The following is a 21,645-nucleotide window of genomic DNA, read 5'->3' as shown; positions in this document are numbered from 1 at the left end:
GGGGGAGCATTCCAATGACGCTATTTCTAACAAATATCAATTTCGTAAATAAGAATTAACGACAGTCTAATACCATTCATCATTGATAAATTTAGTACAATTAAGTCAAACCTACCCCATCTATAATAGATGCGTAGCTATTCAAATTCAAATTTGCATCATGATCTAAGTCAAACCTCAAAGACATTTGGTGCATTTACCAAATATCAAGCATACATTATGTATTTCGTCAAATCTCAGAGATACCTGATAACAAAAACTGTTAAAAACAGCTTAACAGAAATGGGCCGACTCTGAAATTTCACGCTCCTCTCTTTCCCTCTCAAACACCACGGCCCACGCTCTCCCAGCCCTCTGCCTTTGCCGGACGCCGACCAGCCAAGCTCCGCAGCAGTCCACTGCGTCGCCCCACCGGCTGGCCACCATCGGCGTCTCCTCTCGCCACGACCTAACCACACGGCTCAACATTAAATCAGTAGGTTGTCTTTTAGGTTTTTGTTTTTTTTCTTCAATTTACATAATTTCATACTTTATATATGTTAGATTCTTAGATTATTTGAATATTTATAGGTAAATTGTTGATATTATTCACTAGTGAGGTACTTATTGAAATTGAAATCAAATATAGTTTTTAGGGATTTAACAATTTGGGGATAGATTGAATTGCTCATCTTTTCCATTGGTATGTGTTAATGTGTATGAGTTTATGTTTTATTTGATTGAAATCAAATATGATGATTGATTAATTTTAATCAATTCAATTAGGAAATGACAATTGATACACCCAAGTCAAGCAAATTTAAGGGAAACTAGGGGACTTTATAATTTGCGAACTCTTTTTTCCCTACTTTTGTGTTTGGTGTACGTCTGTACCCCGGAATTTGAGTTCATGGATATGCCACTGGTAATTGATTATGGTTTTTGTAGCCAAAACATGATGAACTAAACGTGCTCTTAGGGTTTTTGAACTCTTCAATCCTCCTCAGATATGTTCAGTGGATTTGTGAATCCATCAGAATTTAATGTTTGATTTCCAGAGACTATTTAATTTTGTTTCCCTAAAAAAAAGTGAAGTTTGATTTCTTGAAAAAACTGTAATTTGATTCCCTCAAAATTGTATTTTGATTTCACTACGATAATTTTGAACCAATTGCTTATGGTTTGGGCGAGAGTTTTGGTGTCATTTAATGAATGATTTTTCACGCCTTGAACAATAGTGTCCACAGGCGTGTAGAGAGATAATTTCAGCATTGAAAAGATTAAAAAGCACCTTAATGTCAGATTTAATCAGTAGACAGATGAATTCAGCATACATTCCAGAGATATAAATTTTTACACTTCTTCTTCCAGAAAAAAAGACAAATGTGCTTTCTCACTTTTGGGTGATTATAACACAATCTAATTGAAAGAGTTAAATTTCAAATTTGTTGTTTTCTCAAGAATTACAAAATTTGGATCGATTGTTCTGTTACCATCCCTCCAAAATTTGGTTTTTTATTCCCTCAAAAAATTGAATTTTATAGGTGGCAGTTTTTGAAATTGATCTTTGGCAAGTTTAACTGGCTGAAGAAAACATTTGCAGATTCGCAAAATTATTCGCCGTTTAGAGTTATATAAATATTTGCGATTTTTAGGTTCAATTTGCCATTCGGAATAGTTTAAGTTTGGGTCAATGATCATACGCATCTTTTATTGGTTGAATTCTATTGTTGTGTTGCGATTTCGTTTTATGCTCATACATAATTTTAAAAATTAGGAAGAATTACTTTTTTTACTGTGATTTCGTGGTTAGGTGTTTGCTCCTCTCGGTTTAGCTCGAGTATGCTGATGCAAATGTAGTATGGTAAGAATTCCTTTTTTGCTCGTTTAACCAAAACAAAATTAGATTTGAATCAATAGTCTTGTGTTTTTGTTTGCCGATGAAGAACTCAAAAGTTTTTAGATGCACTTCAAATGGAATTAGGAGAGTATGATTGTGAGGGGGGTTAAAGATAATTTAGGAAGAACAGCCGTTTGCATTTTGTTTCATTAATTTTTCTTTAAAATGTTCAGTTTAGTTGTTATTTTTTCCCCCTTTATAATTTGTGGGTGTCCCCATCTCCCTTATGTAATAGAGATGCGTTATTGAATAGTGATTGAAGTATAAAAGGTACTTTTTTTTTCACTTTGGTCAGGTGGAGAGCTCGAGGTTCTGATTTTCAAGTGTTTCTTCCGGGTTTTGACGAACATTGAAATTGTACCACTTCCATCCTATCATCACCCCTTTTCCCTTTCTTTATGGGCAAATTACAAAATTAGTTTAGCTTCATTAAAACCCTAACTCTCAACTCTGTTTGACATCATACTTTGCATTTTCTCTCTCCAATCTGCCTATTCAAATTGTGAAATGGCTCCAATAAATGCAACTGGTGAAGAAAATCATCCTTTGAATTGCAATCTATCTTCTCCAAATTCATATGGGGCTGTTGTTCTTGGTGGCACTTTCGACCGCTTGCACGATGGTCACCGCCTTTTCCTGAAGGTTTTTCTTTTCTTCCTCCTAATTTTATCTTCTCCATTGTGTTAGTAACTTGGAAATTAAATGTCATGAGCAATTGAGCATTGGGTAACATCTATGATGAAAATATATATATATATATATATATATATATATATATATATATATATATATATATATATATATATATATATATATATATATATATATATATATATGTTCCATTTCTTTTGTCTGGTGTAAATTTGGGAGACAGGGTACAATTACAGATATCATTGGATGCTATTAATGAGTCTTGCCATGAAAAATATGGATAAAACTTGGTTTATCGAGTCGATAGTTTAGCCACTACAAATAGAATTTAATGCATGGTGAAATCCAACTCACCATTAACAATTACTTTTGTAATGGTCTATTAGGATTGGGAAATCTACCCAATTACCCACCAGGTAGATGTAATTATGTCCGGAAAATGTCTCTTTTGATATTGATGAGGTTCAGACTTCAGACATTGATCACACAGCTTGTGGGCCTGGTATATTTTGGCCAAATTTTAGTTTGAAGGTGGATTTGATGAATATAGATGAATTGCATTGTCATGTTCATGGATGCACTTGAAAACATTGATGCATACAAAGAAAAATTATTAATGGGTAGAGTCCTAGAAGAAATTACCTTTCTTAATTTGTTTGGTGGCTTAGAACTTGTCGACAAAAGATTTGCATTTAGGCCATTGTGTATTTGTGTATGTAATTTAAGCTCACTGAAGTTGAACCATCTTTTGGGGTTAATTGACAATGTATAGTCTATGATGAGAGCAAAGAGATAACAAAAGCGGTGCTGCTCTGAAAATGGCTGCTAATTATGGAAGTGCCACATATTCCACTCCTTATCTTGCAAATGCTTATTCAAACTGTCTTCTGTACTTTAAATTCTTCTGCAAACTTATCTTATAGCAAGAAATCATTTACAATTGATTTTATGTGAAAGTTATGAAATTTGATGAAGAGAAGGGAATCAGGAACTGCTGAAGTTAGTTTTCAGACAACATAAGTCTCTCTTTCTGTTGGCACTTATTATATATAATGCCAAAATCAATAAATATTAGCATTGTTGATGGAGATATTGTCAACTTAGGTTGCAGCTGATCTTGCTAGAGATCGTGTCGTGGTAGGAGTTTGTGATGGCCCTATGTTGTCCAAGAAGCAGGTGAATCCTTCTCTCCACTATAAGTTTCTTTTGGGATTTTCATTTTATGTGCTACTATATATGCACTATTGTAATTACTTGCTAAACTTTGCTGATTAAATATGTGTTCTGACCTTATACTCTATATGTTCCTTCATCTTTGTTGCTAGTGGCACTTTGTCTAGTTGTCTTTACATTAATGAGCCATAATGACAATATGATTTTGTATATGAATATACTTGAAATTCATTTCTCTTTGCTCCCCCTGAGTGCCACATGTTTTAATCTTACTATCGTGAAATTATACTAAAACATGCCAAAATCTACCATACACTGTGCTGGCATTGAGCCATTGACAAAAGACGAGCCAAGAAGGCGGCCAGGCAATTGATCAGACCCTAGCATTTCACAGAAGGTTGTTGAATTTAATCAAAGTCGACATACTCAGATCCTATCGTGGCGAAGACCTAAAACATGTGGGTCAAGCTAAGTTAATATGTGACGAAGTATGTAGCACACATTAGACTGCTTTACCTGATTAAGTCGCTTGTAAGATGAAAGACGTAATTATCTGAAAGATTGTTCCATTCTGCAACTTTTCCGGGTTGGCCACAGCTGAGGTTCCATCTCTCACCTAGTTGTGGAATTATCTACCATAATGGTATGTGCTAACTGCTAATGAGATACAATTTTCTTAGCCGAGGCAGGCTCTCAAAATTGTGCTTTCCATACATGTTAAAACTGTGCATGACTTTCTCAGGCCCTGTAGACTACAATGCGGAACTTAATTGTTTAAATATTTAAATGAAAATTATCAGGCATGATTAACAATATGAGTATGCTAAGTGTAGTAGGGAACATAGCAGATCAGTGGCATTTGTTTGGAAGTTGAATTGTGAATTACTTCTTACAGCGAAATACTTTACCTAGTAAGAATGTGAGGACTGCTTTCTGAATAATTTCTTTCTATTGACTAGTGTTTATAGTATTCTTCATGAAACATTTTGCAGTACGCAGAATTGATAGAGCCTATTGAGAAAAGGATGCAGAATGTGCAACATTACATTAAGGTGAGTACTTTATGATTATAAAAAGAGGGCACATCTCCTCAAACTAATTTGCATTACCACAATAGCATCTATCGAAGACATTTTTGCTTATCATATGCGAAATTCATGTGCACCACAATTATTTGAAGTCGTGAACAGATAAACTTGTATTTTTTTGGTAGAATGTTGAATATATATTCTTGTCTGAACGGAAATTTTGACACAGTATTTTGTGTCATTCAGCATAATGATCTTGATAGAAAACTTTGCTGGCATACTGAAGTTAGCTAAGGACACCTGGCATATTTGACCATTTTTTCACTTTGTTAATCAGAAATATCTTTCTGTTTCCATGTCACTATTTCTGCAGTCCATCAAATCAGAGCTCATCGTACAAGTGGAGCCCATAGTAGACCCCTACGGTCCATCTATTGTTGATGACACTTTGGAGGCCATTGTAGTCAGGTATATTTTCCTTTTCTTTAAATTTGCTAAATGTAGTTCAATGATCCCATGTATCCCCTTGCGATGACAATTCAGGAAAGGTTTATATCCCTTTTGATTCATGTAGTGCTTATTTCCTCTGGCATGAGGTAGTTCGTGCAGAGCGTTCCACTTCCTTTGTACCAGAAACTTGTAATCACTATTGAACATGGGAAGTTTGACATGCATTGAAGTTGCATAATAGACATTGCTAGTTGAACCCTACTCAAACATCTCGTGTTTTCAGTTGTGATATTTTAACATCAATTAGATGCTGAAGCACTTGAACAAAGCATGACCATGACATATTAATATGTGCCAACTCAACTCACAAGATCACTGAGTGATGTATGCTTCTTCTTTTCTGACAGTAAGGAGACATTTCCAGGGGGACTGTCAGTCAACCGAAAGAGAGCTGAGAAAGGGTTATCAGAACTGAAGGTGTTGTCTTCTATTGTAGGCATATTGTTTGAGTTTTGAAAATTTGAATAAAGTAATTCAGTTTGTTCCCATATCCTTGTGCTGGTCTAATGCTCGTGTCGTACCTTCTACGCATGCAGATTGAAGTTGTGGATTTAGTATCTGAGGAAACAAGTGGCGATAAGCTAAGTTCAACTTTTTTAAGAAAGATCGAGGCAGAGAAATTAGAAAATCAGCAAGAAGCCTGAAGCTTCTCACATTGGACGCTAAATCTCCATAATGTGAAACTATCCCTCAATTGTGCTTTTGGAAATGAACCTAAACTTATCCTGAAACTGGATATACACCATATACACATCAACACATGTATCATTTGCTTAAGAGTTCGGTGGTGAAAAAGAGAGAATGGGGCAAAGAGAACAAATTCAGTGAATAGCCTTTTTCTTTTCGTTCCCCTCTGAACAATAGTTTGTACAACAATTTAGGGTACCTGATATCTCAAAGTTACCTTTTACTTGCAATTTCAAATTGTAACTTTCTGCTTGTTCTAAACTCAGTTTTGCCAGACATTAATCGTCCAAAGTAATATGGTCTTATCCTTGGTTTTCTCAGCATATTTGTTAAGAGTGTTTTCTTTTACAGTTTAGTATTTTATTGTAACTTGATTTAAATTTTATAATATTTGCATTGATGTGGTTAGTTGATGGAATCGCCAACTTATTATAGTAAGGATAGGGATGTTAATCGAGCGAGTTGACTGCGAACGAGGGCTGCTTGCTTGGACTCGAAAACTACTTGATTCGTGCTTGTTAAGATTTGTTGTAGTTCAACTCGAGCTCAGTTTGCTCAAATAGAGCTCAAGAGACTCAAATATTGAAATCCAATCGAGCTAATGACAAAATCAATTTAAGAATTTAAACAAATGTCATCATTTAAGCTCATATGTTAATAAGGTCCATATACAATAGTAGTATACTAGGTACATAAGGAGATTTTCCTCATTATTTGGGTCAGAGTAATGTTTTACAGACCTTAATAGCTCCCATCTCATGATAATCCATCAATGTAGAACTAATGCTCTCTTTACTCTGCACCTTTCCCACGGTTTTGCTACTTCCTTCATCTCTCCCTTTTTTATTTCAAATCTGCACCTTTCCCACGGTAATGCTCTCTTTATGAGTCACCTAATTACTTGTAATATTTAACTAATATGGGTATTTTTCCTATATTATAGAACATATATTCCTATAAAAACTATATTAAAAAACTATCAAGTTGCTTGCGAACTTATCAGTCGAACAAGTTCACGTTCAACTCGTGCTCATTAAGGCTTAGAGCGAGTCGAGTTTTGACTGAGCATTGACCTATTCGGGTTTGAGTTACTCACGGACTGCTCAACTTGATTAGCCTCCTACTCGGAACAGTTTCAGGATTTAACTCATTTGAAAATTTTGAACTAAAAAAAATCTATAATTTCAGTTGAGACAAAAATATGGAAGACATACATTTCTACATGAAGTTAAAAAAGTCGACATTTTGTTTTTGCTTTTGCGGAATATTTCTCCAAGATGTTGCAACACATCGTTTCATATCTAATCAACCACAAGTCTCATCGTTTTACTGAGGCTATGTTCAGTTCACCTTATTTTTGCTTATTTCAGATCTAATCAGATCAGATCAGATCAGAAAAAATAAGTTCAGATCAGATCAGAAAAAATAAGTTCAGATCAGATCAGTTCAGATCATGCTTATATTTAAAAATCATTATATCTTTCATAACATATTAGTAAAAATTATAATAATTGAATATTAATAAAGTACTCATTGAGACAAATCAAACAAGACCTCACATGACTATATTTTTTCTTATATATTGAGAAATATCTAAAAGATAAGATCTTGTAATCAGATCAGTTCAGATCAGATCAGATCAGAAAAAATAAGTTCAGATCAGATCAGAAAATTTCAGGTCAACTAAACATAGCCTCAACACTGCTATAGACGGTTACTAAACACCAACGGCTAATCACTATTTAAAATTCGAAATCCCCCCCCAAAAAAAAACTACAACGAAATTCCCTCATTAACAGCTTCATTCTTCAGTTTCTCCGTTACAAAATCCCTCGCACAAACCCTCTTCCTTCTCCTGGCTTTTCTCACCATTTATCTTCAAAGAATTCCCACATTTTCTTTTCACACTCAAAAGAATTTACAGAGAAAAAAAAATCCCATTTTTTTCTACCTTTTTTGAAGAACAGAGAGTACAAGAACATGTCTTCTTTTTCAATCTTCAGCAATTACCAAAGGTATTCATCATTGATGTTTATTTTACAATCTGAATCAAACCCACATTTAATTTTATCAGGGTTTTTGGAAAAACTCTTTAAAAACCTTCAATTTAGTAGTAATATATTATGTAATCCCATTAATTGCGTTTAAGTATTTTAGTTTCTCATAATCTTGGTATTATTTTCTGTAATTCTTTAATTTTTAGTTGCCAAAATCAAGAATTTGGATTTATCTTCTATTCAGTACATCACCAAAATGTATGCTCTGTTTTTTATTTAATTTCATTTCACTATTGGTGTTATTTTTCTACGAAAATTTGGTATATTCTGATAATTTTATGTTTATTGGTAGGTTTAATTTCAGTAATTGTAGCAAAGATGAATGATTTGATGACAAATTCTTTCTTAAATTATGTGGATTTGAAGAAGCAAATTGAGTTAGACCATGAAACAGAGCTTTCAGAGGCAGAAACATGGCAACAATTAAACCCCATTGATCAAGATAATCTGAGTAATTTCTTCAAAGAAATTGAGTCAATTAAATCTCAAATGGAAGAAGTAAGTAATCTTCTTCATGATCTTCAGTCTCTCCATCAAGAATCAAAAACCACACACAGCACAAAACTTCTCCGAGGTTTTCGAGATCGAATGGATTCCGATACCATTGCCATTCTCCGAAAGGTGAAGTCTCTCAAGTCTCGTCTCGAATCCCTCGACAAATCGAACATCAAAAATCGAAGGTTATCGAATTCGTTTCGTGAAGGGAGCACTGTGGATAGAACTAGGGTGGCAGTTACTAATGGGTTAAGGATTAAATTCAAGGATATGATAAGTGATTTTACAGGGTTAAGAGAAAAAATTATGGTTGATCATAAGGATGAGTTAAGAAGGAAGTTCTTCAATGCCACAGGAGAAGTACCTAGTGAAGAAATTGTGGATAAACTCTTGTCAGGAAGTGTGAAAATCGAGGTTTTCGAGGGGAGAATCGGAGGCGCTGATATGGAGGAGAAAGAGAGGTATGAAGTTGTAAAGGATATACAGAGGAGTTTGAATAAGTTGCATCAAGTTTTTCTTGATATGGCAGTTTTGATTGAACAACAAGGGGAACAAATTAATGATATTGAACAAAATGTGGTGAATGCAGGGGAATTTATTACTGGAGGGACTAATAATCTTTATTATGCTAAGCAGATGAAGAAGAGAAATAGAGCATGGTTTTTTGGGATTTGGGGTTTGGCAATCATTATCTTGCTGGTGTGTCTAATCTGTATACTTGCACTCAAATGAGACAGTAAGCAGGAGAATTTGTGTTTTAGTTTCATTGGGATTTTGATTGCTTATGAATGTGCATTTTTTAGGGGATTTCTGAGCTTTTTCTGAGCTCATTTAGTTGGATGCTAATTTGTCAATTCTTTTGGCTTGTTATGGGTGTAAAGAAGCTCATTTGAGGTCAAAAAGATTTCATGATTTACACAAAATGAAAGTACATTTGCTTGCTTTTATTCTTCATCTCTTTTCTGATTATGTGATCTGTTATTGATGCAGTTGGAGCATTAATATATCATATACATAATCTAATTTAGATTGAAGTATTTGGCAGTCTAGACTGATTGACTGAATATCTCCTGGTTATGTTTAGAAATAATTGTGACTTCGAGAATCGGACGGTTAAACTAAATGCACTAAACAATATTTTGTAAATCCCTTCATCTTATACTTATGGCTTGTTTGGTAATTGATAATAAATGGCGGTAATTATGAAAGTCTCATGCTAATGTCTCGTGAAAATAATAAAGAAAAATAGGGTTTAAAGATGAAGTTTCATGACAATGTTCATTTATACGAGACTTTCTTTACGCAATTACATCTTAACTCTTTACATTTACCACCATTCATTACCGGCTACCAATCGAGCCATAGTCTATGGTTCGTGAAGATAAGATATTGAAAGCTGTGCTGGGATCAAATTACAGTAGTAGGGTATTTCAAAATCACTAGATACAAAATGTATATATGGAAGAATTATCAGAGGATCATACAACATTATTACAAATATTCAAGACTAGTTGCCTAGAAGTATCTCTAAGATGAAATAGCGAATGATTCTCCCACACAAAGTCCACCGACTGAACCGGCTATTTCTCAAACATGAAGATGCTTTAATCATCTTACATCTTAGGCAATACTAAGCTGCTGCGTTGCTGTCCAAGATTGCTCAGGCTGTAGCTCGACTTCTTGAATCTGCAGCACAGAAGAAAATTGTAGGTGAGGATCCATAAATTGAGCATACAGTACCATAACGGTTCAAGTATTCTCTAACTAGCCTTCATATGCACGCGATGCGTGCGTTAATTTCAAATTTTGTTATTCTATTAGATACTTCATTCGGACTTTATCTATGATTAAACTTAAATGTGAAAAATTCAACCGTTAGATAATTAATTCGCTAATGTAAAAAAATAAAAAGGTTGTGAGTGATTGTTAACATTAATTTTTTGTGAATAAATATTGAACAAAAAGAGCAAAAATAATGAGTTGGTTTAACTGAATTAAAGAGTATCATGTGCACGTTATGTATGCCATACTTTTTTTATAAGGTATAAATATTCTGTCCATTTAATTTTTGATTGAAGTATTTGATGCATATACCATTTTAAACTTGTTTTAAATGGCAAGTTGGAATGAGAATTTTTAAATGATTTGCTTTTGTAATTTTTTTCATTCCATTAATTAGATCATTAAGGATATTTTAGTCACTTCAAAAGAGGACACCACACCTCCTCCCTTGGCTTATATAATAGAGATATTTCTGCAATAAGGTAAATCCTTTTGACAAGAGAGAGGCTCAGCAAACCATTCTAGAGCATATAATTCTGATACACCATCCTGATCCTGATGTTAACATTCAAACTAGCCAGAAAATTACCTTGGCATTCTCAACACAAACGAAATCTTTGTAGCAAGCCTCCATTTGCAGGTGTGGGTTCCACAAGACTGCATCTGACCAGCTGCATAGATTAAAAACCACGTATCAGGAATATTGAACCCTGTTGCAAGGAGTGTCTAAACAGATAATTAGGAGATAAGATGGTACTTGGTATTCTTGATTAAGATTTTGTCACCCAAGCCATTTTCTAGGAGTAACTCATTTTGTGAGTCTAGATATACACAGTCCACAAAACCAGGAAACGTGACCACATCCCTGAAAATAACAAGATACATGTCAATTTATCAATCTCCAAACCACAATTTTCGTTCTTTAAAAGGCACATTCTTTAGGTAATGCTACTATCTTCAATGTCAAAACTCTATGCTCCTAAACTGACATAGGAAAATCCATCACAAAGTTGAATCACAGCTTATGCAACTTACCTCTCCTCTATACCCTCTAGAGGATTTTGAGGATCGGGATCTTTGTTCAGTGTTTTGCAACCTTTTAGACCTGTAACTGCTGTTCCTGTGATGGCAGCCTGCAAAAGTGCACAAAACAGTTCCGAATTCTGATGATTTTATTTAAAATCAGAGTAACCAATATGTACTTAACCCAAAGAATGTCTTCTTTTTCACTTCTGAAAAAGCCCAGAAGGCATATGATTGAGTTCACTGATTTAAAAAGCTAGTGCTTTATGATCAATATCCTTTCTTATGGAACATTTTTTTAACCTGAACACATTACAGCTTTTGAGGACTGAGAATGTTATCTAAACTACTTGGACAACAGAGCTATTCTAAGGCTTGTACAAAGAAATATGCACAGTAAATCAATTTTAACAGGACATAATTTCACCAATTCCACAATGTAAGCAGGAGAGTTACCCGGAAGTATGTATGCAAGGCAGTGTTAAAAGAAAAGGCCTTTTTGTCTGTATTTGTTATTATTAATTCTGTTGAAAGGCTAGTGGAATCCAGGATGACCTGAAACAATTAAACAAGGATAGAGAAGTAGCATAAGTATAAGTTTTACTAAAAGCTCATAAAGGGCAGTAGGGCACAACCCATCTCATTTTGCAGTGCCAAATGGGAAACCCGTACAAGGAGTTCATAATAGCTAGGCCAGAAATCACAGTAATAAAGACTAAGTTTTACTTGAAGCTAGAGACAACTGACAAGCATGATTCAAATGTAAGTATGATCGATACAGTATACAACAAAAAGAAATTGGAAAAAAAAAATATCTCTGAATTCTTTGACTTATTTTGTTGACCTTTTCAGTTTCCATCCATTGCAAGGGAGAGCAAAACAAATACCTTGTACAAAGCTTGGAAGCTAAAATCCCACATTGAACGGCTGTAAGGGGTATCCTTCAGTTCTAAAGTCACAACTGGTTTTCCTTCTTCGGTTTCAGAATCAATAAGCGACCAGTTCATATTCCTTGCAAAACCGTGCTGAAACATCAAAGATGAAAGTGGCATTAGGAAGTAGTTCGCAGGCACAATTCAAACATAAATGGAATAAAACAAAAGCAACAACAAGAATATCATGAACGACCCAAGTTGGTAAAACCTTGATTAGTGAGGATGCCAAGCCAAATCCAGAAAAAGACAGGCAGGAAACATAAAGACCTCACCACTACATTCCAACTGGTAAAGTTTCCCAACCCATAGGCACACACTTCGTCATAATATCAGTACTTTCTCTGCGATACTTGTTTTCCATGGTCCCCAATGCAAAATCTTTGACAACTGATAAAGATGACGTTGAAACAAATCCAACAGTATTCCGTATGAGAATATTTTGATTTATACATTAGAAGAAACATATAATCAAAAGTTGTGACTTTTGACCACCCCAATGCAAGTAACTGCACTTATGTGTGAACGGAGGAAGTACTAATTTTTCTGTCAGAAACTAGATGTTTCGCTCACACATAATACACTTTCATTTCGTAATGCATCACTTTATCAACGTAAACTTGCAAAAGCAGTAAAAAAACAGCATAAGAGGAATAACATCTTAAAGAAAATCATGAATACTTTGAAGTTCAAATGCTAGAAGTATTAATTATCATACCTGCTGCATTTTCCCCGGTCCAAACTGAGGAAAACAATGTGGGATTCCTCCACTATAATCAAAGAGAATATATCAGTGATCATATACTACGTAAAAACCATTGAAGAGTCTCAAACCCATAAGGATATAGAGGATGGAGAAAGCAGAAGAACCTGATGGGTTTCTGGCCATTGAACACAGCATCAGGCCTGACAAATAGAAGGTCTTTGCCATTCGGAATTTTCCATGAAGTCACACAGCCTCCAAACAAGTATACCTCAGCCTCACTGCATTCAACCCATATATCTACTAATCATTATACTGCTACTACTAGTCCCCATTGCTAACAAAAAAAAAATGCTAAATCACTTACATATTAGCTACCTAACACTCGACAAAACTATCAACGGACAAGCTTTTTCTTCCTCTTCAAACCTCACTTCAATCTTTAATTTACTTATTTCAGGGTAGCTTTATCAGATTGACAATGTGTCAATAAGTATGTTTCTCATGGCACCAACAAAAATCCAGTATGTATCGCGTTATCTATAATGTTCCGAGTTCCAGACTCCATACACACACACTAATCAATTTATCTAAAAAACTCATTTAGTATAGAACTTCTTTCTCCCACTCAGGACATTGACTGGTCAGTGGTCACATATGGCACAACCCTTATAATCATCTAGACTGATAAACTAGCACAATGCCCCAACTGGGGTGATGCGAATCGAACCTCCAACCTCAGAAAAGATTCTTCTTTTACCATAAATGAAACAACATTTCTTCTATACTCAAATGAAACAAAAGAACATAATTAACAGGAATAAATGAAGTAAGTGGGTATTGTATTATTACTGACCTACCATGAGGAGAAGTGAGAACAACCTTAGAAAGATTGCCAACTCCTTGAGTTAATTTCACTCCTTCACTTGTAGTAGTGGTTCCATTCACACTTGCTGATACCCTCATATTTACAGTTGACCACCTTTAACAAAATATGTAAATTGCCAAAAAAAAAAAAATGAAGGAATCATTTATAATCCATAATACTTCAAATTTGAATCTAACAATATTATTAGGTGTAGCTGAGTAATCTTGATTATAAAATGTTGTGTAGCACCAATCCAATTGAAATTTGCGTTTCATTGATCAAACATGTTGAAGCATAAAAAAGAGAGAATTACCGATTGTTATTGGCGGAATTGAGCTTGAGTGAAGTAAAGGTAGGAAGAGAAGCCGCCATTGATGTTACCGCCATATTCAATAGCAGAGTTTTTGCAGATCAGTTAATTGTGGAGGGATGGAAGCTGCTTGTACTTGTACTTGTTACCACTACACGTAGCGGATGAGTCACTTTTTCAGATGTATTGGACTTGTTTGGTAAAGAGATGTTCAGGGTAAAATTAGAGGTCGTGGGAAAAACTAGGTTTGAACTTAGTTATATTAGAGAATTTTATTAATCAATTTTTTATTTTGATGGTTCGGTAAAAAGAGATTTCAATTAGTTGATTAGGTTTAAAAAGCACTTTTTGAAGAAGCTTAAGGAGAATTTTTTGGCATTAAAGGTTTGGGATTGAGTGAGTCAATCATATTTATGTTCTGAAATTGTTAAAAATTACATCAATAAACTATAAAAGGTACAATAATAAATTACGAATATTATCCTTATTGGTTATTTTATACAATTATATAGCAATCAGCCATCAACTACTTACCAAACACATCTATACAAACATCTAGTGAAATCAACTAATACTATTAGCTAACTGCTAACAGTTATCCGCTAATTGCCAAACTTTTTAAGAACAATAAAGGTAGTAAGGTTTGGTATAAAAGAAACTCATTTTCTCATTGTTTGGAAGGTAATTTATAATGGATTTAGTAGAGCTGATCAAATCGGCCCGGCCCGATTTTTGGGCGGGTTTTGGCAGAATTTCTTGGCCCACAGTCGGCTCCGTTCCGGTCCGATTTTTTTGCTTTGGGAAAGCCAAAAATGAATTTTCAGTCTATTTTTGCCGGCTCGATTTTGACCCGAAAAGACCGCTCATTTTGGCTCGAACTTTGACCCAGTCCGACCAATGGAAAATTTTTTAGGCGCGACCCGACCCATGATCACCTCTAGGATTTAGGTGACTATATAGTCTAATTGGATAACTTTTGTTATCAAAGGAGGAAATATACATAGATTAACTACCAAAAGTACTTTCAAAAAAAAAATTATAATTTTTAGCAATTAAAAATATTAATGATCAAAAAAGCACATTGAATTACGTGAAAAAGTAAATGTAATACTAATTCAAAAATGGAGGAAATATATGTTACAATTGAAAAAAAAAAGATAAATTATGTAATATATACTTTAGTTAATGTAAAAGTAGTTCATTGTTCTTAGATGAAGTAAGAGTGATTTGCCTTGGGTTGGGTTTAGTTATACACTTATACTCATTGTTTTTTGAATCATATTAAGGTTGATAGGTCGGATTCATGTTAATTCTAGTTTGAGTCACATACTCAAATTTGTATTCAGTATTAAAGTATTTCAGAGTTTGCTTGTTAGAGCGTGTATAATGGGACCTGGCGCTGTGCATTTAACTCTCCAACTAGCTGTGCAAGGAGAGAGAAAATGGAGATATATCTCCTACCTAACAAGGGGATCTTGAGTGTCTCTTGAGTATATCTCCATGGAGAAAAAATATAAAAGATGTCTCTTGGAGGAGATATCATTTCGGAAAAATGGGAAGTGGATTTCCATTGTCCAACCAATCAATCCGTGACATGACACAAAGAAATGAGTTTCATTGATGACATAAAGAGTTTTATTGTTATTGAGTGTTTTTTAGATATTGTTTTTGAAAGTAGCTTGAAGAGAGACAATAATAAAAAATTCAGTAAAAAAATTATTACCATTATACATGCTCCTAGTATCGAGTCCAAGGTGATGTCAATCTATGCCTCTCCCAAAGTCATACCTAGTTTGTTCTTCATTAGTGTCATCTATTAATAAGCACCTTGTATGTAATTCCAACCAAAATAAGCCACCCAATTATTTGTGTTTAATCTATCTACCTCTGTTTTCTATTATTTGTAACGATTAGACATTTTTCTTCTATACTTTATGTCAAATCGTTGCACATAATAAAAACGGAGATAGTATTATCATTTTTAACGTATTTTATGATGGTTTGATTTTTTGGACAGCAACTTTCTGTCTATTTAGGCCATAAACTAGACAAAACAACTTATGTACAATTGCAATATATATTCGAATATGCCATCTATTGTGGACGAATATTGATTCTTGAGGCGAATATCGACTAAATTAAACTTGCTAAATAGCATCCACGCCTAATCCCTAAAAAAAGATATACCACGCTTTTTTGTTTATTTTAGTTCTTATCTTCAAATTTGCTAAATATCCATGGTTCTGTGAAATGATACATGTACAAATTGGATAATTCATCCACAAGAAAAACATATTTATAGTTGCTTAGTTTAATCCAAAAAAACATTAGTACTCCCTCCGTCTCTTAATAGAGTGCCCATTTCTTTTTTGGACACTATTCAAAGGTAAAGAAAGCCCTCAAAAAATATTTCTAATATATAAGAAAAAAACATAGTCATGTGGGGTCTTGTTTGATTCGTCTCATTACGTACATTAAGAAAATCAAACTTTTATAATTTTTACTAATATGAAATTAAAGATATTAACGATACAAAACGTGCATTGGCAAACGTGCATTGGAGAAATGGGCACTCTATTAAGGGACGGAGGGAGTATTCATCTCCAATGGATATACTTCCTCCGTTTTTTTTTACTCGCTACACTTCTCATTTCACGGATTCCTAGGCAATTTTTGGAGAAGAGAGAGGTAGAGAGTAAAAAGAAAAGGGACCCATGTGGGAGGAGAGAGATAGAGAGAGTTTATTGCCCAAAAAAAAAGTGTAGCAAATAATGTGAAACTTCCCATAATGAAAAGTGTAGCGAGTAAAAAGAAACGCAGGAAGTATACTCAAGTACGTGTCACGAACACCTACCTTTCAGGGTTTTTTTTTTTCAGATGTTATATTTTGCTTATTTAAGGAATTGTGAATTGAGAAAAAAAAAATGTGTTTGGGAGTGCTCCGAAGTTCCTAAGTATTTGTATCAAGTTCAAACACCTTAGTTAGAAAAACAAATTAAACAATGCTCAAAATCCTTTTATTTTTCCCACTATTCATTTCTGATTGTCAATTGAAAATTGGAACTTCTAATTCAGTTGAGAAATGGATATAAATCGGCTCTAAAATGTTACTTCTTTCCAAAGATTAATATCCAGTTTAAATTTCGGAGATCAAACGATGTAAACTTGAAAATTTTATTATATACTTGAAAGAATTTTACAAATTGTAGTACATTATGCACAAATTTGCAATATTTTTTTCTCTCGAAACTCAAATCTCAATCATTACCTACAACTTTTACAACCAGAAAGAAGAAAAAAAGGGGGAAAAATGATCAATTAATGACAATAAAGTCATTTTACACAGTCTAGAATTAGCAAGGTGGAAGATCCTTTGGTGGAGGCAATATAGAATACTCGGGTCCAGGCCCATTTTCAACCTCAAATGCCACCTTCAATCCCCAACCTGTATGAAGCTCCAAATGACAATGCATGAACCATACTCCTGCACCCAAAATCAAATAGTATGGATTATTAAACATCGTGCAACTACGAGCAGTTCCTATGCTCCGAAATTATTGCAACACTTGTTTTTAACACGGAATATTTTTTTTCATGTATAAAAGTATTGCATTAATTAAAGAACTAGCAAAAGTGTACGTACAAGCTATATATACAAAATAGTATTTGGGTGTTATTTTTTTCGAACTTGATATGTATTTTTTTGCATTCGCATCTAAATATAATAAAGAAAACTCAATATTTGAAAGGTACAAATATAATAATATGGACATTTAAAGCATGATTAAAAGTTGTTTGAGATGGTAACTATGATGTATGTAATAGCAAGATGTCATGGGTTCAGATCTTGCTGCAAGCCAATTTAGTTTTGTTAGTTGACATGACATATGGCGTGTAGACGTTGTTGTCAGACACACCTTTTAATATATTTGTATAGATGTAATTACCTGGGTTATCGGCTCTGAATCTGATAGCAGTCCAGCCTCCGGTAGGAACTCCGACAGTATTTCTCTCAGGAGGGTCAATCAAGTTAAACTTAGCCGGGTCTCTAAGTGTATCAAAGTTACCAACCCCAGTACCAACCACAAAAAAGTTATATCCATGAAGATGAAAAGGGTGAGACTCTACTGATAGCAAATTTGTGTCTTGCAAAACCAGCTCAACAGTGGAGTTAAAAGCAATCTTACTAAGCCTTGGCCTCGTTGTAAGGCTCGTCCTAAGATTAGCCGTCAATGGAGCCCCTGTGTAGTTGAAGGCAGTAGGAGGCTTGTCAGGAAAATCAGCATGAAACACACCAGACATGTTGAAGTAATGAGCTTGTAAGAGCGCAGTTTTTGGCATAACAAAGGTAATATTGTTCAATGAAGCTGTAAAACGAGTTCCATTTAGGCAAGTAGCGCAAGGATTTGCACCTAATCCAATGGTAAAAAAGAGTTTTCTATCAACTTTTAAGGGTACTTTGGCAGGAAATTGAGGAGTGTTTAAGCTTCTAAGCTTCCTGTTGTAAGATAGCGCGAATAAGGTGTCATTTGGTGCAGGAAGTTGAGGGAAGGAAGGTATGACGGAGTTTGGGATGCCTTTATATTGGAAGATTGCTGTGGCAGTTTTGTTATCTACTGGGATAGGTACGTCCATGAATGTTCTTGTGGCCATGAAGTAACGATTAGGAATTTGATCTGCTCGAACCAACACATTTGTGGTTTGGCCTGGAGCTATGAGGATAGTCTTGGTTGTGAATGGTTTGACATAGACTGCATCTATTTCTACCACAGTCATGGTGTGGCCTGCGATTCCGATGAATAGCTCGTCATTGAGTGCAGCATTGATGATCCGAAGGAGGTAGGTCTTTCCTTGTTCAACCTCCAATGCATAAGTGTCTACACAAAGAATGAAAAATACAAGGATTGAGAGAGAAAATTTAGTTACAAGATCATTTCATCATGCTATGTGAATTGTGAAATATAACTATGTAAGTAATAGTTTTGCAACTGTTTGTATTGCATAATTACAAGCCCTGACATGTTAAGCTATCATGCATATATATAACTTAACAAACCCGCTAATCTGCTATGGATGTTATCATACGATATACTCCATCCAGTCTTTTTAGTTTACCCGTATTTCTTTCTGGGATATCCCTTATTAGTTTATCCTTTTTTTGTTTCTATTTTTGGAATGAGACCAGTAACTTTCCATCACACATTAATATAAAATAATAGTTTCTCTTTCTTTCTATGACCCACAACATTATTTCTTCTAAAACTCTGTGCAACAGAAAGGGGTAAACTAATAAAGACCCGAGGGAGTATCATACTAGTATATGTTAAGCATTAGTAAGAGTACTTACGCTTCTCCGAGCAAGGGAACAAGGGTCCTGGCTTTCCATTGATGGTATGAGCATCTGACATGTTTGGTGGTATACCCAACTGATCACCTTGTTTGACAATCGTCTCAACATCACCATTCCACCATTCCCCTGCACAATCACTCACCAATTCAGCAAAATAAGCACTAAAACATTTGATCGGAAATTAAAGGAACTCAATCATAAGTCTGAGATAAAGCTATCTAATTAAAGACCTAAGATTATGTTGGCTTCCATGTGAGGTTGAGGAAATGGATATGGAGTCCCTTCTTTCGGCATGATAACAATCGCGCCATAAACTGTCGCCCTTAGCCATGATATATGTGCATGCCACCATAGTGTTCCTCTTTGTCCAGTAACATTGAAATCATAGGTATAACTATTTCCTGTCTGAATTGGACATTGAGTTATGTATGCTGGTCCATCAGCCCAACCATTTCGATATTGTTTTAGTCCATGCCTACAATTATACCAAGCAAAAGAAAACAAGGGATATTTACTAGTAATTCATCTACATAAACAACTAAGCATGCATTATTAGAGGGCGCTTGGTATAATCAACGTAAACGGAATGGAAAGAATTTGGATAAGGAGGGGAAATTAAAATAATAACTGTTACTTTTAATTGTTGTTTGGTATCCTAGTGGAATGGAAACAATTGAGAGGTTTATGATTGAGGAAGGAAACGTGATTTGCTTCCACTAGTTTGATAAGGGTAACAAATGGGGGATTATATTTCCCTTTGAAAACGGTATTTGTTACTTAACACCCATACCAAACAATTAGAAACGAAAACGCTTATTTGAATCCGTTTCTTACATATGAAGTTTTTTTTATACCAAACACGCACCCTCTTAGACTTGAAGTGTATGTAGCATATGGGTTATGATCTTACCAATGAATTGACATGTTATATTGTGCATGATTAGTAACGTTAATCATGACTCTATCGCCTTCTCTAGCATAAATTGTTGGTCCAGGATACATACCATTCACGGTTACTATAGGCTTTGCATGGCATAGCCTACTCACATTCTTCACTTCAATCTGAAAGTACAAAATCACAAAATGAATGAAACTCAAAATAAGTTAATCTTGTTCAAATTATTGAAATTTTGTGTGTGTGAAGCATTGTTCAAGTGAGCATAACTCACGTCAAATTGATAGTTCTTCACAGCTGCATGTGATGGAAGGAAGTATATAGCAAGGAAGATGAAAATGAGGCATTTGTAAGCAAGGTAATAATGGCTCGAACTCGAAGACGACATTTTTATGAGCTTGATCGAGAGATATACCTTGATCAGTTGAATATATAGAGAAAGAGGGAGATAGATGAAAATGGGGATGGAGAATGGTACATATATATAAGGTATGTTAGGGTGGTAGAATGAACAAATCAGTTTGTTGTATTCATGGGAAAAGTGACTTGGCAGCAGGGTGATTTTACTTCCTTAGAGGTTGAGATAACATGAAGCCTAAATGAAGTCTTTCCTTTCATGGACAATAAAACATAATGGATTTAAGTTTAGTAAAAAAATTTCACCATAATTTTGAAGTTTAGTGTGTTTTTCCTGAGTTTGATTTTTTGTTTGTGGGTAAAAAATCATCCTTTCGGATGAGGTATAACAATCTAATTGAGACAATCAAACATAAAGAATGGAGAGCACAGTAGAGTATCTTTGTTTAGTTTAATTTAATGGAAAACAATTAAGCTATGTTTAGTTTAATTTAATGGAAAACAATTAAGCTAAGAAGGGAAAAATCGAATGTTGAAAATGAAAGGGTGGAGGAAAATAGTTGTCCTTCAAATTTTGGAGGAAAATGTTTATAAAGAGATGAAAAACACTTTTTCACCTTATTTTTCCTTAAAAAATCCCATGTAAATGTCTAACCAAATAACGAAACATGGAGAAAATCATTTTCTGGAAAAATGTATTCCTCTAATCCAAACGGAGCGTTAACTCTAGCCTCAACCTACCCCTGCCTTGAATCCTTCTTGAATACACTACATTGATTCATTTGTGGATAAATTCATGTTTACCAAGCCCCTTTTCATAATTTAAAATTGATCACTTCAATAAGTTTAAGTAAAAATAAAAAATTTAAAAAAATGACATGTTTTAATTCGTCATGACTCATAATAGCCGATTTGATGGAAGGATGAGACAATAAGTCGCTTTAA

The 21,645-nt window shown here is 34.5% G+C and overlaps 4 protein-coding genes across 10 annotated transcripts; 2 read left to right on the top strand and 2 right to left on the bottom strand.

The window, feature by feature from the left end:
- Positions 1-209: 209 nt before the first annotated feature.
- Positions 210-6,251, top strand: LOC104895297 (phosphopantetheine adenylyltransferase). Of its 7 annotated transcripts, none has more exons than XM_048646180.2 (8): positions 219-475; positions 1,793-1,843; positions 2,175-2,521; positions 3,635-3,706; positions 4,696-4,755; positions 5,105-5,199; positions 5,589-5,673; positions 5,778-6,251. In XM_048646180.2, exons 3-8 carry the CDS (start codon positions 2,387-2,389, stop codon positions 5,883-5,885), a joined length of 555 nt encoding a protein of 184 aa, XP_048502137.1. In that variant the 5' UTR covers positions 219-475; positions 1,793-1,843; positions 2,175-2,386; the 3' UTR covers positions 5,886-6,251. The 7 variants fall into 7 exon arrangements, with proteins under 7 accessions (XP_019105615.2, XP_048502139.1, XP_048502137.1 ...); XM_048646181.2 differs by having other exon boundaries at positions 219-479; XM_019250068.3 differs by lacking the exon at positions 1,793-1,843.
- Positions 6,252-8,303: 2,052 nt separating this feature from the next.
- Positions 8,304-9,384, top strand: LOC109135309 (syntaxin-112). Its single transcript, XM_048646178.1, has one exon. The coding sequence runs from the start codon at positions 8,304-8,306 to the stop codon at positions 9,210-9,212; it is 909 nt and encodes a 302-aa protein (XP_048502135.1). The 3' UTR covers positions 9,213-9,384.
- Positions 9,385-9,906: 522 nt separating this feature from the next.
- Positions 9,907-14,318, bottom strand: LOC104895044 (putative glucose-6-phosphate 1-epimerase). The gene is made up of 10 exons (XM_010681443.4): positions 14,102-14,318; positions 13,777-13,902; positions 13,088-13,201; positions 12,936-12,987; positions 12,173-12,310; positions 11,742-11,840; positions 11,298-11,395; positions 11,020-11,127; positions 10,852-10,933; positions 9,907-10,166 (listed from the first exon to the last, which is right to left on the bottom strand). Exons 1-10 carry the CDS (start codon positions 14,173-14,175, stop codon positions 10,101-10,103), a joined length of 957 nt encoding a protein of 318 aa, XP_010679745.1. The 5' UTR covers positions 14,176-14,318; the 3' UTR covers positions 9,907-10,100.
- Positions 14,319-17,258: 2,940 nt separating this feature from the next.
- On the bottom strand, positions 17,259-20,801 carry LOC104895043 (laccase-11). Its single transcript, XM_010681442.4, has 6 exons — positions 20,618-20,801; positions 20,359-20,510; positions 19,679-19,923; positions 19,446-19,574; positions 18,046-18,975; positions 17,259-17,582 (listed from the first exon to the last, which is right to left on the bottom strand). Exons 1-6 carry the CDS (start codon positions 20,729-20,731, stop codon positions 17,452-17,454), a joined length of 1,701 nt encoding a protein of 566 aa, XP_010679744.1. The 5' UTR covers positions 20,732-20,801; the 3' UTR covers positions 17,259-17,451.
- Positions 20,802-21,645: the final 844 nt, after the last annotated feature.

Source organism: Beta vulgaris, chromosome 6 (genome assembly GCF_026745355.1).
Source record: "Beta vulgaris subsp. vulgaris cultivar EL10 chromosome 6, EL10.2, whole genome shotgun sequence".
NCBI lineage: Eukaryota > Viridiplantae > Streptophyta > Magnoliopsida > Caryophyllales > Amaranthaceae > Beta > Beta vulgaris.
This window is presented reverse-complemented; position numbering and strand designations above follow the sequence as displayed.